Source organism: Pan troglodytes, chromosome 1 (genome assembly GCF_028858775.2).
Source record: "Pan troglodytes isolate AG18354 chromosome 1, NHGRI_mPanTro3-v2.0_pri, whole genome shotgun sequence".
Taxonomy (NCBI): Eukaryota; Metazoa; Chordata; class Mammalia; order Primates; family Hominidae; genus Pan; species Pan troglodytes.
In genome coordinates, this window is record NC_072398.2 from 210,311,809 (window position 1) to 210,327,661 (window position 15,853).

Sequence of the window (15,853 nt, forward strand, 5' to 3'; positions counted from 1 at the left end):
CTTTGGTGTTGATGATAATATAGTTTTTAGGGTCCTTTTACATGGTTTATATCCTATAATCACAATAATGTTTTTAGGTAGGGCTGGCATTGTATATATGAGAAAACTTAACAAAACTAAGAGACTTGCCTATAGTAACTTTGCTCATATATAGCAGATTTGGACTCTAGATTCTGATTCTTTTGTCTCCTAAGTTCACTACACCACAGTTTTCCAGGCATTGCTATTCCAAACAGTGAATTCATTCTCAGAGTGTAAATATGGGCACATTAGAGATTGATTAATTGAACATATTAAGAACATATTGTAAGTATGGTAGATCTAGTAATAGCTAGATAAATATTTGAGAACAGTGTCTTTATCTTAGTTATAACCAGAGATACAATTATAATTTAAAATTTTTTATTGGGTGCTTTCACGTGGGTTATAATTTTAACTATTTTATCCTGGACTACCAATTTATCAGTTAGCTTTTCAAAGTTTTTTTTCCTTTGAAGCATTATTGTTACTTTCTCACATCTCTCTGTTGCTCGTTTGAAACTCACACATATTTGTCTTGGGTCAGGTAAAGAGGTGTGGAATAAATCATATTGCCATTTTCCAGATTCAAATCTCAAGGCATATTTATTCATTGGTGTTTGCAGTAGGTTTTGGTAATGGGCATTTTCTGACTTTGTCTCCTAATGTGCATCTATGGCTCTTAATTGGTTTTGACATAATTTCCTTTCATTGCATCCAGAAACATTTGTTCTCGACAATGTTTATGTACAAATGCATGGATTAAATTAAATATCTTGTGATATAATTGTTTACCTGAGGTTTAGCCAACCATTTAATAAGTTATTAATCCATATAAGTCAACACTAGAATATAACTTGAATTATAAAAATCAGGCATTACTTGATTACCACATTTTTCTATCAGAATTGTTTCTTCTGGGCTACTATATTAAAGTTTCAGTTACAATTTATGTTCTTATAGTAGTACTGTCTGGTTTAACAACTGTTCCCTGTTGGTATTTTTCCAATCTGATGATCTTTATTTCCTTTCAGTTATACCATGTGTCTCATACCCCTGGGTTTATCTGACCTGTTTTTTTTGGGTTTTTTTTTAATGTTTATCAAATAATCTGAGGTATCATCAGTACTGTATCCTTAGCTGGATGCATTTGACAAGATTGGTGTGAAATTTTGCAGAAACCCTAACTTTTGATCCTGATGCATTCTTGATACTACCATTTCTAATTGGGGCAGATGGTGAAGCATAAAGGAATAATTCTGAGAATGATTGATGTGTAAAGGTGTTTGAGCTTGTCAGCTTAGGCCCCAGACTGTGTTATTGCCTAGAAACTGTCTTTTTATATAATGAATGACATTAAAGTCTAGACTTTTTTCTCTGAAGCATTAAATGAATTCAGAAGGGCAGCACTGGGGCCTTAAGTGAGAAATGATTCTCATCTATGTGTGCTTTGTATGAAGTTTTTATTCTCTCTTGAAATCTAATGGCTAGCCCTTCAGTGCAACTCAGAAAGAAAAAAAAAAATCTGGTGGCAGTATTTGCTCAGCACTAAAAGAATGATATATCAGAAAAAGTAAAGGTTGTCAACATGCAGCAGGTCTGCTTGAAGGTAGCAGAGCTTAGTATCAACCCAAATATTTAACCTTGAAAAATTATTTCCAAGCATTTAAAATAGTAATTATGAATATTTTGATACACAAAATGCAACTTTTAACTTACTCTGTTATCTCTACTTAGTGTGCTGGCAGTATAACATGGCAACATACATTGGTTTTAACATAAGGGTATAGTGGGAATCCAGCAGGAACAGAGCAGACAAATAAAAGGAAGCCTTTTTTTTCAGGGAATAATTTAGTTTGACTCTCATTGATGATATATAACGGGCTTATTTTAGTATTTCTGACCCAGCATAATGAGTGGAATCTTTTATGATCTACAGTAAGGCTTAGTGATGATATTAAATTTGCATTTTACCCTGGGATTGTAGAAACCCAGTTTTAGCAGATTTGTAACTATGATGATACCTACCTGTGAATTTTTGTAATTATTGAAGTGACCAGTCCACAGTTATTCAACTAATAAAAGATAAGCTTAAATTAGGACTAGTCTTTCTAATTAGAAGTAACGGCTTTGTCAAACATCTGGTTCAAAAAGGCCTCTTGTTCAAAAGTTGTAGTGGTGGAGAACATTACATTGATGGTATTCTGAAGTTATTTTTTTACCCCCAAAAAAGATTACCTCCAGTTTGAGTACCTAGTACCCAATCTTTGCATCTAGCATTGCTTGGCGTAGTCATCAGACTTGACTTGAACAGCACAACAAAGCCAATAAATTGTAAGTACTCTGAATAGCTGTAATATTCTTGTCCTAGTTGTTGAATGTTGGGTCACGAAGATCTCAACCTGGCCAAAGAAGAGAACCCAGAAAGATCATCACAGTTTCTGTAAAAGAAGATGTACACCTGAAAAAGGCAGAAAATGCCTGGAAGCCAAGCCAAAAACGAGACAGCCAAGCCGATGATCCCGAAAACATTAAAACCCAGGTGAGAACAAAAGCATATCCTAACATTCTTTTGAAATTATATTGATTTTGTTTTAACTTATTTTGCTTTGCTAATGTTTCTAGAGATAATCAGTTTAAGACTTTTTATAACATTTTCCTATTAAAAGAATTATTCTAAAAGCCATTATGGATGCCAGGCAACCTACTGTTTTCTCTTGAAATTGCTTTCTGTGTATTTTTTCAGAATAGTTACCAGGTCTAGAGGGTTCATGTGTCATAGACTTATGTAATTCAGGCTTAAGTTAATATTTGCTTTTCTTTAAAATACATTTTTAGATTCTCAGTCATTGAGTCTCTTTATCCTATTTATCCTAATTATTACATTGCTTTATGTTCCTTGTCAGGCCTTCATTGCCAATAAGCTAGAATTTAGAAACTCATCTTGTTTTGAAGCCTTTTGGAATAAAATTTAATTCTTTGAATCTTTTTATGCATATCCTGCCCTCAGAACTATGAGGATAAATTGAATGGATTTATTTTATTGACACAAAATTAATTTTTATGTATCAGATTATATAAAGCCTTTATTTATCTATTGCTTTATACACAATGTCAATTCCTATCCCCAGGTTACCTCTGCGACTTGAGATGTTTTTGCTTCTAGGCACCAAAACTGGAGTCTCTTAAAATTCACACTTGTACCAGAGCCAGGCATCACAGATCACGTACTAACTTTTCAGCATCTGGATTCCTTATATATCTTTTCTCTCACCATGAACAGTTAAGTGTAGCAGTTCAAAGTTCCAGCTCTGGAGGCAGAGTCCTGACTCTGTTAGGCAGGTTCTTAATCTCAACTATAAAATGAAGTTACAAACATTGAGTGCCTCATAGGGCCAGTGTTAAGATTAAATGAAATAAATATAAACCATTTGGCATGGTTCCTGGAGCGTGGTTAAGTGCTCAGTACGATGATGTCCCTGAGATCAGAGATGTGCCTTAGATATCTTTTTGATTCAGTACCATCACATAACCTCAGAGAGCAGGGGATCCCCAACCCCTAGTACCAGTCAGTGGCCTGTTGGGAACGGGGCCACACAGCAGGAGGTAAGTGGTGGCAAAAGAGCATTACCACCTGAGCTCCGCCTCCTGTCAGATCAGTGGCAGCCCCAGATTCTCATAGGAGTGGAACCCTATTGTGAACTGTACATGGAAGCGATCTAGGTTACACGCTCCTTATGAAAATCTAACTAATACCTGATGATCTGAGGTGGAACAATTTTATCCCAAAAACCACTTTCCTCTTCCCCGCTCAACCCCACCCCCAACCCTGGTCTGTGGAAAAATTATCTTCCACAAAACCAGTTCCTAGTGCCAAAAGGTTGAGGACCACTGTTAGAGAGAGTAAATTCTCAGTAAATAATTGTTCAGTAAATAAGCGAACCCACAGAGTAGTTAATGCAAAACAAAGATGAAGATGAGGCAATCCAACAACTAGCCATGCTGTCAAACTGTAATTGGCGGTTTGCTTTTGTTTATCTCTTTAGTGATTATCCCCCAAACATTTGCCACAGGGTTCCTAAGGACATCCTTCTTCACATTGCTGAGATAATTCTCTCCATTTCAACATATCTCAACCTTTTTTGGAAAAAAGAAAAAAAAGCCTTTTTTGTCCCTCTCTCCAATCTCCGTGAGAAATGCTTAATGATAATGGGCCTAAATGGCTTATAAAGATAGTTAAAACTTCCTACTGGATCTTCATCATTGACAGTGAAGATGTATTTAAGGCACTTGGATTAATGCCTTACTTTATTAAATTCTTACTGTACCTATAATGAGGAAATAGATGTTATCCTTTTTTTCATGAGGAAACTGAAGCTTCAAAAGTTGTCAAGCGTCATGAAAGATACTAAATAGTCCAGTTGTTATAACTCGTAATCTGCTTCTGTTTATAACAGAGTCCTCTCCGTTATTAAGTCTTATTTCAGAAACAGAATAATTATCTTGGTATGAGGCAGCATTAATTAATAGGTTTTCTTTAGTAAGTAGATACAACAAATCTAATGGAGAATTTTTAAAATTCCTTTACAGAGCCAGTACAACCTTCTTTTTTCTTGACACTTTCTTTTAAATATGGACTTGCTTTGTTGCCTTCCCTTACGTTCCTACTACTATATTAAATCAGCATTGTGAACGACCACTGTTGATGACCTTATTCTCATCTTCTTGAAGCATTTCTAGGATATCATTGCCTCAGGACATGTCTGGGCTTCTACCCCTAGGATTCCCTGCATTCTCTTTCTTCTTTCTCCTCTATTACAACATTTCTACTGATGCTGCCTGAGTCATCTACCTGAAACACTGATTTTTGTCTTTCCATTCGAGCTTTTTAACCTAGCATTCAATATGTCATTTTCACTCACAGCCAGTGAAAACTAGTCTTCTGATATTTCCAGCTTGTTCTCTCAATTAGCAAGCTAGAAAATCCTCATTAACAATTCCTTCCTAAAGTGTTTTCTCCTTCATAAAATATCTACTTTATTTTTTTTCTTCCCTTTACCTAGCTCTTTCTGTCCTTTATTATCTGGCCCAATTCTCATTTCCTTCTTTTTTTTTTTTTCTTTTAAGATGGAGTCTCGCTCTCGCTCTCGCTCTGTCACCCAGCCTGGAGTGCAGTGGTGCGATCTTGGCTCACTGCAGCCTCCGCCTCCCAGGCTCAAGTGATTCTTCTGCCTCAACCTCCCAAGTAGTTGGTATTACAGGCGTGTCCACCATGCCTGGCTAACTTTTTATATTTTTAGTAGAGACCAGGTTTCACCGTGTAAGCCAGGATGGTCTCTATCTCCTGAACTCGTGATCTGCCCACCTCGGCCTCCCAAAGTGCGGGGATTACAGGCGTGAGCCACCACCCCCGGCCCTCATTTCCTTCTAAAGGCATCCCTCGACTAATCCAGTTCCTCTGACCTCATGTACCTAAACTATTCCCCTTTCTGGTCTCTAATCAACCCTAGTACTTGCTTTATCACTTTGTTTTTAAATGTATTGTCCCTGCAACTAGATTTTGATTCTGTAGAAGGCAATAACTGTGTTTCGTGCTTCATTTGTACCTAACACAGAATTTACTGGACATCAACTAGATATTTAGTTATAGTGAAATTTTTTTTTTTTTTTGAGACAGGGTTTCACTCTGTCACCAAGGTTAAAGTGCAGTGGCACTGTCACAGCTCACTGTAGCCTTGGCCTGCTGGGCTCAAGCGATCCTCCCTCCTCAGCATCTCAAGTATCTGGGACTACAGGCATGTGCCACCATGCCTGGCTGATTTTTTTGTAGAGACCAGGTCTCATTCTGTTGCCCAGGCTGGTCTTGAACTCCTGGGCTCAAGCGGTCCTCCTGCTTTAGCCTCCCAATTGCTGGGATTCCAGGTATGAACTACCATGCCCAGGCTTTTTTTTTTTTTGAAAGAGGGTCTTAAATCTATTGCCCAGGCTGGAGTGCAGTGGCACAGTGATGGCTCGCTGAAGCTTCAACCTCCTGGGCTCCCACCTCAGCCTTCCAAGTAGCTGGGACTATAGGCATGGACCACCATACCTGGCTAATTTGTTAATTTTTTTTTTTTTTTTTTTTTTGAGACAGAGTCTCACTGTGTCGCCCTGGCTGGAGTACAGTGACGCGATCTCAGCTCACTGCAACCTCCGCCTCCTGGGTTCAAGCGATTCTCCTGCCTCAGCCTCCCAAGTAGTTGGGACTACAGGCATGCCCCACCACGCCCGGCTAATTTTTTTGTATTTTTAGTAGAGACGGGGTTTCACCACGTTGACCAGGCTACTCTGGAACTCCTGGCCTCAAGTGATCTGCCCTCCTTGGCCTCCCAAAGTGCTGGGATTACAGGCGTGAGCCACTGCTCCTGGGCCTAAAAATTTTTTAGAGGCAGTGTTGCCCAAACTCCTGGCCTCCTGCAGTCCTCCTGCCTTGGCCTCCCAAAGTGTTGGGATTACAGGCATGAGCTCCTGTAGCTTATCCAATAAATGATTGTGTGTGTTTGTGTGTGTGTGTGTGTGTAATTTTTCTTTTTTTGGAGACAGGGTCTCACTGTTACCCATGCTGGAGTGCAGAGGCATGATCTCAGCTCACTGAAGGCTTGACCTCCCAGGCTCAAGCGATCTTCCTGCCTCAGCCCCACAAGTAGCTAGGACTACAGGTGCTTACTACACACCCAACTAATTTTTGTATTTTTTGTAGTGATGGGGTTTCGCCATGTTGCCTAGGCTGGTCTCGAAACCCCTGAGCTCAAGCAATCTGCCCTCCTCTGCCTTCCAAAGAGCTGGGATTATAGGCATGAGCCACTGCACCCGGCCTCATTTCATTCTTTCAGCAGTGTCTTTCACAGAGCAGTTGTTTTTATTTTTATTTTATTTTATTTTATTTTCATTATTATTATTTTTTGAGACAGGGTCTCACTTTGTTGCCCAGGCTGGAGTGCAGTGGCACAATCACAGCTCACTGTAACCTCAGCCTCCCCTGGCTCAGGCAATCCTCCCTCCTAAACCTCCCAAGTAGCTGGAACTACAGGTGCGTGCCACCGTGCTCAGCTGATTTTTGTATTTTTTGTAGGGACAGGGTTTTGCCATGTTGTCCAGGCTGGTCTTGAACTCCTGGGCTCAAACAGTGCACCCACCCCAGCCTCTTAAAGTGCTGGGATTATAGGCATGAGCCACCATACCCAGCCTGTTTTTAATTTTGATAATATTGAATTAGTCAACCTTTTCATTCATGATTGTGCTTTTGCTGTCATATCTAAGAAATATTTGCGTAAACCCAAGAAAACAACACTTTTCTACTATGTTGTCTTTTAGAAGTTTATAGTTTTAGGCTTCACATTTAGCTTTGTGATCCAGTTTTTGTTGAGTTTTGTACAAGGTGCAAGATAATAGGTCAGGGTTCTTTTTCTCCCCTTTCTTGTGGATGTCCAGTTGTTCCAGCACCATTTGTTGAAAAGATTATCCTTTCTCCATTGAAATGTTTTGGCATCTTTGTTGAAAATCAGTTCATCATATATGTGTGCATCTATTTCTAGACTCTATGTTCTTCTTCATCTAGCTATGTGTCTGTCCTCTGGCCAACACCACTCTGTCTTTATATAGAAAGTTTTGAAATCTGGTTGTGTGAATTCAATTCTCCAACTTTTTGTTTTTCTTCAAAATTATTTAGGCTCTTCTAGGGTTTTGTGTGTGTGTGTGTCTTTTCATATAAATTTTAGAATCAGCTCCTTGTTTTCTACCCAAAACAAAAAACAAAAGGCCCTATTAGGATTTGGATTATGATATATCTGCAGATCACTTTGGGGAAAACTGACATCTTAACAATAATGAATCTTCTAATACAAGAACATGATATATATCTTCATTTATTTAAGCCTTCTTTGATTTCCTTCATCAGTGATTTATAGTTTTCATATTTTTTTCCATCTTTTTTGTTTTGAGACAGAGTCTCACTCTGTTGCCCAAGCTGCAGTGCAGTGGTGCGATCTCAGCTCGTTGCAACCACTGCCTCCCAGGTTCAAGTGTTTCTTTTGCCTCAGCCTCCCGAGTAGCTGGGATTACAGGCATGCACCACCACACCCAGCTAATTTTTCTATTTTTAGTACAGATGGGGTTTTGCCATGTTGGCCAGGCTGGTCTCGAACCTCTGGCCTCAAGTGATCCACCCAACCTCGGTCTCCCAAGTTGGGATTAAAGGTGTGAGCCACCACGCCTGACCTTTTGCTAGTTTTTGGCTAAATATTTTGTAGATTTTGGTGCTGCTGTAAATGGTACTTAAAAAAAATTAATTTCTGGTTATTTATTGCTAATACATAGAAAAGCAGTTGATGTTTGCATTTTGACATTGTATCCTACAATTGCTAGACTGACTTATTCTGGTCTTTTTGCAGATTCCTTATGATTGTCTATGTAGGCAATTATATCTTCTCTGCATAGAGTTTTATTTCTTCCTTTACAATCTACGTACCTTTTATTGCTTTTTCTTTGCTTTATTTCATTGATTAGGACCTCTGGTATGATACTGAACGGGAATGGTGAGAAGAAACATTTTTTGCATTATTCTCAATCTTAGGGGCAAAAATCATTTTGCCTTTCACCTTTAAGTGGAGTTGTATATCTCCTTTTACTAGTCTAGGAAGATCTCTTCTATTCCTATTTTTTTTTTAGAGTTTTTACAACATTATTTTAAAAGACTCCTGCCTAGTGTTTCATACCATTATTTATATTATACCATAATTTAGACAAATTTCTATTTTTTTACATCAAAGTTATTTTCTGTAATGAGTTATGTGGCTAAAGTATTTTTACATATCTCTAAATATAAATACATTTCTAAAAGTGTAATTACTGGTTCAAAGGTTACATACACAGTTTTAAAGCTTTTGATACACGTTGTCAAATTGCCCTTAGAAATGTTAACAGATAGTGCTCCCACCAGCTAAGTGTGTATATACCTATTTCTAGAATTCTCCTCAGTAGTGAAAAGAAGGTAATTTTTGACTATTTGTTAAAATAGATTAGTTTAATTATTTCTGTGACTAGTTCACAGTCCTTGTTAATAATTTGAGAAGTTGAACTTACATATTATTTTTAAAATTAATCATTACAGAAAGCACCATATTGTCACAGTTACTCTAATGCTTTTTTCTTTTTTGTGGCCCTTCTAGGAGCTTTTTAGAAAAGTTCGAAGTATCTTAAATAAATTGACACCACAGATGTTCAATCAACTGATGAAGCAAGTGTCAGGACTTACTGTTGATACAGAGGAGCGGCTGAAAGGAGTTATTGACCTGGTCTTTGAGAAGGCTATTGATGAACCCAGTTTCTCTGTGGCTTACGCAAACATGTGTCGATGTCTAGTAACGGTAAGAAGAGAGGAAGGAGTAAAACCAGAAATCTTCAAGAGGTATATTCTCCCCTCACTACACATTCTTCCCAGAAGTGTTATTGGGGCAACATAAAGGGGAGAATATATTTTTAGTATTTATTGATATAATATTCTCATTATTAAAGACAATCTTGCTTTATTAAAACGTATACTCCCCTCTGGAGGGGATATGAAGTCTGGACTGAAATGGGCATGAGATGGGCCCATTCAACATAAGAAAGATAGAGTCAGGTTTAAATTAGTAATGTAAAATTATCGTCATGGGCAACAAATTTTTCCCGTGTGTCTCTTATGGAAAGCAAGCAAATGCATGCTTTCACATTTAATTAAGTTTGAAATTTAAAAACACGTTGATTCTAATTCTAATCTCTGTGAAAATGAAAGGATAGTTGTTCTGTAGTCAAAAAGGTTTCAAAGCTGATAATTTAATGTCATAGAAACTGTTAGGTTTCTCTCCATTTACATTGTCTGAAGCCATTTAATCTCCACAGCCTGTCAAATCTAGGGCAAGACAGAGAGGGAGACCAAAGAGCTTCTGGTTAGTGTTCATTGTCCTCTATTCCACAGTCATAAACTGCCATGTATCATCTGTTTTCTCTTCCTGTTATTGTTACCGAGGTACTTGTGTCAGAAATGTCTGTCCTTTAACATTTGGATTTTTTCTTAATTATTACAACTCGTTGTCGTGCCTTGCTGCTTAGAAACAAGCTATGAAAATGCAAAATTCTCTCATTCTACCAATATTTTTGACTACCTATGTCAAAGGTAGGTAAGTCTTTTGGGGTTTGGAAAAGTCAAATCTTCTGTCTTAAAGGAATTCAAAATCCATTTTGAAAATAAGTATTTCCAAGAAAAAAAAATTACTTAAAAGGTATTTTGTGATGTAGCAGTATCTCAATGCCTGAATGGATGGTTAGACCGAAAAATAAGTTGGAAGAAAAAGAAAACACTATGTTGGTGGGAGAGTCACAAAACTTTTATAAAGCAAATAGAGTTTGAGTTGGACCTGACACAATGGGGAATACACATTTGGAGAAGAAAGAACACATTCTAAGCAGGCTCAAGTCTGAAGCAGTAAGTGTGGCTTTGGAGTCACAGCTCTAGGTTTAAAATTTAAAGTTTAAAATTAAATTCCAGGCTGGGCAAGGTGGCCTGTAATCTCAGCACTTTGGGAGGCTGAGGTGGGCAGATCACCTGAGATCAGGAGTTTGAGACCAGCCTGGGCAACATGGGGAAACTTTGTCTCTACTAAAAATACAAAAATTAGCTGGGTGTGGTAACAAAAATTAGCCAGGCATGGTAGCGTGCGCCTGTAATCCCAGCTACTTGAGAGGCTGAGGCAGGAGAATCACTTGAACTCAGGAGGCTGAGGTTGCAGTGAGCAGAGATTGCACCACAACACTCCAGCCTGGGCAACAAGAGTGAGACTCTGTCTCAAAATAAAATAAAATTGAGATAAGATAGTTTCTACTCTGCCACTTCCTAACTTTAGGACCTTAGAGTAGTTACTGATCTCTTTAAGCCCCTGTTTTTAATCCATAAAATGAGATTAATTCATACCATTTACAATATTATAAGGATAAAATTATTAAAATAAATGAGATTACAAAATTTCTAGCCCAGTGTTTGGCCTGTAGTAAGCCCTAAATAAATTGAAACTATATTAGACCTTTTAGGTCCAATTTGTGAAGGTTTTGAATGTTGGCTATAGAATGAGGATGATTATTATAATAAAAATAGGCTATTCAGCACCTACTAAGTTGCAATATGGATAGAGGCTTTATATATACATATTATTTTTAATGGTTATTCTAATCCTGAATGGTCAGTGTTACTAGCCCCACTTTATTGAACCAAAAGCTGAGCTTGAAAAGGAAAAATAACTTGCTCAGGGTGATGTAACTAGTAAGTGGCATTGCTAGAATTCAAATCAGGGATTATTTAACTCAATCACTTGCCATAGTGCCTCCTGATGTGCCATAGTTATATGGAAGCAAACTAATTCTCCATTTCTGGGCTCTCATTTTCATTGTGGTAGCCATGACATCCATGACTCATTAAAATTAGGACTAGATCCCAGATCCTCTGGATCACACTTTAATGCTCTTTCCCAGTTTTGAATTTTATCAGATAGGCAGTTAAGTGGTGTTTAGGTAGTTTAATGGAGGAGTGATATTGATGAAAATGGCCTTTGAAATGATCTGGCAATAAGTACAAATTGGATTGGAATAGGAAGAAATTATAGACAAGCCACCCACTTACGAGACTTTTGAAAACTTTATTGGATTGTTTTATTTATGTATTTTGCTTGAGACAAGGTCTTTTGCTCTGTTGCCCAGGCTGGAGTCCAGTAGCATGATCATAGCTCACTGAGGCTTCAAACTCCTGGGCTCAAGCAGTCCTCCTCCTTGACTATAGGCACACACCACCACCAGGCCTGGCTATTTTTTTATTTTTGGTAGAGATGAGGTCTTACTATTTGCCCAGACTGGTCTCAAAAACTCCTAGGCTCAAGTGCTCTTCCCGCCTTGGCCTCCCAAAGTGCAGGGATTACAGGCAGGAGCCACCTCCTGGCCTCCTGGATTATTTTAAATTATAAGATAACAACCTATTTGAACAAGTCAAATGGTATAGTTAATACAGTTATTACTCTCTGCTTGCAGCCCCAGCCAGTTAATCTTCCTTCGCTATCAGATGGTCACTGTGAATGGTTTTGATGTAATCGTCTATAGTTTTCTTCATGTTTATAAAATCACATGAAAATATGAGTATGTATAAAGAGGTTTTTTTGGTTTTGCTTTAATTGAATTATATAAATTATTTTCAGTTTGCTCTTTTTTTTTTTACTTAATAAATGTTTTGGGCAGCCGTCTAGGTCATTACAGATAGATTTTACTCACACTTTTATACTAATTGCATAATATTTCATAATATGCATATACCATAACTTGTTCAACCATCTCTCTTCTCTCTCTCTCTCATATGTTCATTTATCCTTGTATTCTGGAGCCTGCCTTCCTCCCTCCTTTTCTTGTCTTTTTTTTTTTTTTTTTTTTTTTTTTTTTTTTTTGAGACAGGCTCTCACTCTATATCCCAGGCTGGAGTACAGTGGTGTGATCACAGCTCACTGCAGCTTCAAACTCCTAGGTCCAAGCAATCCTCTCATCTCTGCCTCCCAAGTAGCTGGGACTACAGGCACATGCTCAGCTAATTTTTGTATTTTTTTGTACATGTAGGGTTTTGGGGTTTCGCCATGTTGTCCAGGCTGATCTGGAACTCCTGAGCTCAAGTGATCTGCTTGCCTCAGCCTTCCAAAGTGTTGGCACCATAGACGTGAGCCACCATGCCTGGCCTCTTTCTTCTTTTCCTTCCCCTTCCCTTTCCTTTTTGTCTTGCTCTGTCACCCAGGCTAGAGTGCAGTGGCAGGATCTGGGCTTACTGCACCCTCAACCTTCTGAGCTCACATGATCCTCCCACCTCAGCTTCCTGAGTAGCTGGGACCATAAACATGCACCACCATGTCCAGTTAATCTTTAAATTTTTTATAGAGACAGAATCTCAATATGTTGCCCAGACTGGTCGTAAACTCCTGGGCTCAAGCAATCTTCCTGCCTCCTTCCCAGAGTGCTGTGATTATAGGCGTTAGCCATTGCACCAGACTTTTATTTCTTTAGTGTATGTTTTTAATGTTTTAAACTTTTTTATTGAAATATGACTAACATATGTGCTTTCTGGGTTGAAATTCTTCATTTGTTGCATTTGCCAAATTTAATGATGTAAATGCTGTCCTCAGGACTATTTGTAATCTACTGACAGTTTGACAAGACTCACAAAATTACTGTTAAACAGTTGTCTGTCATAAACCAATATGAACCAGCTTCAACACACCAATGCAACATGCTTACAGAAAGGTATACAAATCATTACTGTACAGCTCAGTGTATGTCAGTGAAGTGAATACACCTTAGACCCTTTTCAATACTCTTTAGTCTTTTTTAAAGGTAACTAGGACCAGGTGCAGTGGCTCATGCCTACAATGTCAACACTTTGGAAAGCTGAGGCAGGAGGATCGCTTGAGCCTAGGATTTTGAGGCCAGACTGGGCAACATAATGAGACTCTGACTCTACAAATAAAAAATTAAAAAATGAGCCAGGCATGATAGTAGTCCCACCTGTAGTCCCAGCTACTAGGGAGGCTCAGGTGGGAGGATCCCTTGAGTCCAGGAGGTCACGGCTGCAGTGGACCATGATAATACTATGGTACTTACTCCAGCCTGGTGACAGAGTGAGACCTAGTCTCAGGGAAAGCAAAAAAGGTAACCACTGTCCTGACTTCTGACACTGTAGTTGATTACTTTTGAGGGATTGAGAGACTGAAATAAAATGGTAACAGTGAACATAGAAACATAGAATCCTACTACACACATCAAACATTATAGGATTATTAAATATCTAAATTTGAAAAGCTAACCTTTTATAAGAAAATCAAGGAGGCTATTTTCATGAACTTTTGAGTAGGGAAAGATTTCTTTAGCAAAATTCAAAACATGAAGGATAAAGGTATAAGATTTGACTGCTAAAATTTATAATCTTTGATGCAGCAAAAGATACTATAAATAAATACAAAGATAAAACCACAACCTAGGAGTATCTGTTTGGAGTGCATTAACTGACAGAATATTAGAATCCAGAATTAAGGAAGAAAAAGAAGCAAATCAGTAGGAAAAAAACAGCCTAATAAAAATATGGGCAGTTCATAGAAATGAAAATCCACTGGTTGATAAACTTTAGAAAAGATAATCAATGACAGCACTTCTCAAAATAAGACATTTACGCGGCCAACAAATATATGAAAAAAAGTTCAACATCACTGATCATCAGAGAAATGCAAATCAAAACCACAATGAGATACCATCTCATGTCAGTCAGAATGGCAATTATTAAAAAGGAAACAATAGATGCTAGCAAGGCTGTGGAGAAACAGGAATGCTTTTACACTGTTGGTGGGAATGTAAGTTGGTTCAACAGTATGACAATTCCTCAAGGATCTAGAACCAGAAGTACCATTTGACCCAACAATCCCATTACTAGGTGTATAACCAAAAGAATATAAATCATTCTGCTATAAAGACACGTGCACACGTGTGTTTATTGCAGCACTATTTACAATAGCAAAGACATGAAACCAACCCAAATGCCCATCAATGATAGACTGGATAAAGAAAATGTGGTACATATACACCATGGAATACTATGCAGCCATAGAAAGAAATGGAGATCATGTCCTTTTCAGGGACGTGGATGAAGCTGGAAGCCATCATCCTCAGCAAAATAACACTGGAACAGAAAACTAAGCACTGCATGTTCTCACTCATAAGTGGTAGTTTCACATTGAGAACACATGGACACAGAGAGGGGAACAACACACACCAGGGCCTGTTGGGGGATGGGGGTTGAGGGGAGGGAACTTAAAGGACAGGTCAGTAGGTACAGCAAACCACCATGGCACATGTATACCTATGTAATAAACCTGCACATCCTGCGCCTGTATCTCGTGGTTTTTTTTTTTTTTAAGGAAAAAAAAAAGACATTCAATGTTATTCATTATTAGGGAAGTGATAAACTAAGAAAAGATAAACCATAGTTCTGTAAAATTCACCCCCACTAGATTGAAAAAAAAATCCCATTTTAAATGTTTTTAAAGATGAATACAACCATTTATGAGGGCAATTGGGCAATAATGTTGAAGATGTTCATGTACTATGCAATAACATCAAATTGCTAAATGTACCAGATATTTACAAACGTGAAACAAGAAGAACTCTCGCATACTGATTGCAACAGCCACTTTGGAAATTGTTTAGCATTATATACTAAAGCTGAAGTTTTTCTGCCATAACTAGCATTTCAATTCTTAGGTATATACACAACCAATAAACATACATATCTCATATGCTAGGAAATATATACAAAAATGTTGTAGCATTTTTTATACAGGAAAGAAAAATGAAAAAATGCCTGTTAATAGTAGAATGGATAAATCGTAGCATGTTTATACAAGGACAGTGAATCTGAAGTACAACTACACGGGCATGGATTCTCACAAGAGTAAGTTTGAGTAAAAGAGGGCATACCCAAAAAGATACTAAATGATTTGTTATTTAATGTTCAAAAATGAAACAAAAACTAACTTTGGTGTTTGGGGATACCTGTCTATAGTGTTAAAGGTTGCATGTTTTCTTTGTGAAACTAAAGCAAGGCTGGGCGCAGTGGCTCACAGCTGTAATCCCAGCACTTTGGGAGGCCAGGGCAGGTGGATTACCTGAGGTCAGGAGTTCAAGGCCAGCCTGGCCAACATGGTGAAACCCCATCTCTACTAAAAATACAAAAATTAGCTGGGCATGTTGG

General features: G+C 38.0%; 1 protein-coding gene across 50 annotated transcripts in view; it reads left to right on the plus strand.

The window, feature by feature from the left end:
* Positions 1 to 15,853, plus strand: part of EIF4G3 (eukaryotic translation initiation factor 4 gamma 3) — a 367,607-nt gene that overhangs the window by 286,659 nt on the left and 65,095 nt on the right. For all 50 annotated transcript variants that reach the window (XM_016955647.4, XM_063785248.1, XM_063785240.1 and 47 more), the window contains 2 exons: positions 2,390 to 2,560; positions 9,225 to 9,422. In XM_016955647.4, coding sequence (XP_016811136.1) covers positions 2,390 to 2,560; positions 9,225 to 9,422 — 369 coding nt within the window. The remainder of the gene's footprint in view (positions 1 to 2,389; positions 2,561 to 9,224; positions 9,423 to 15,853) is intronic.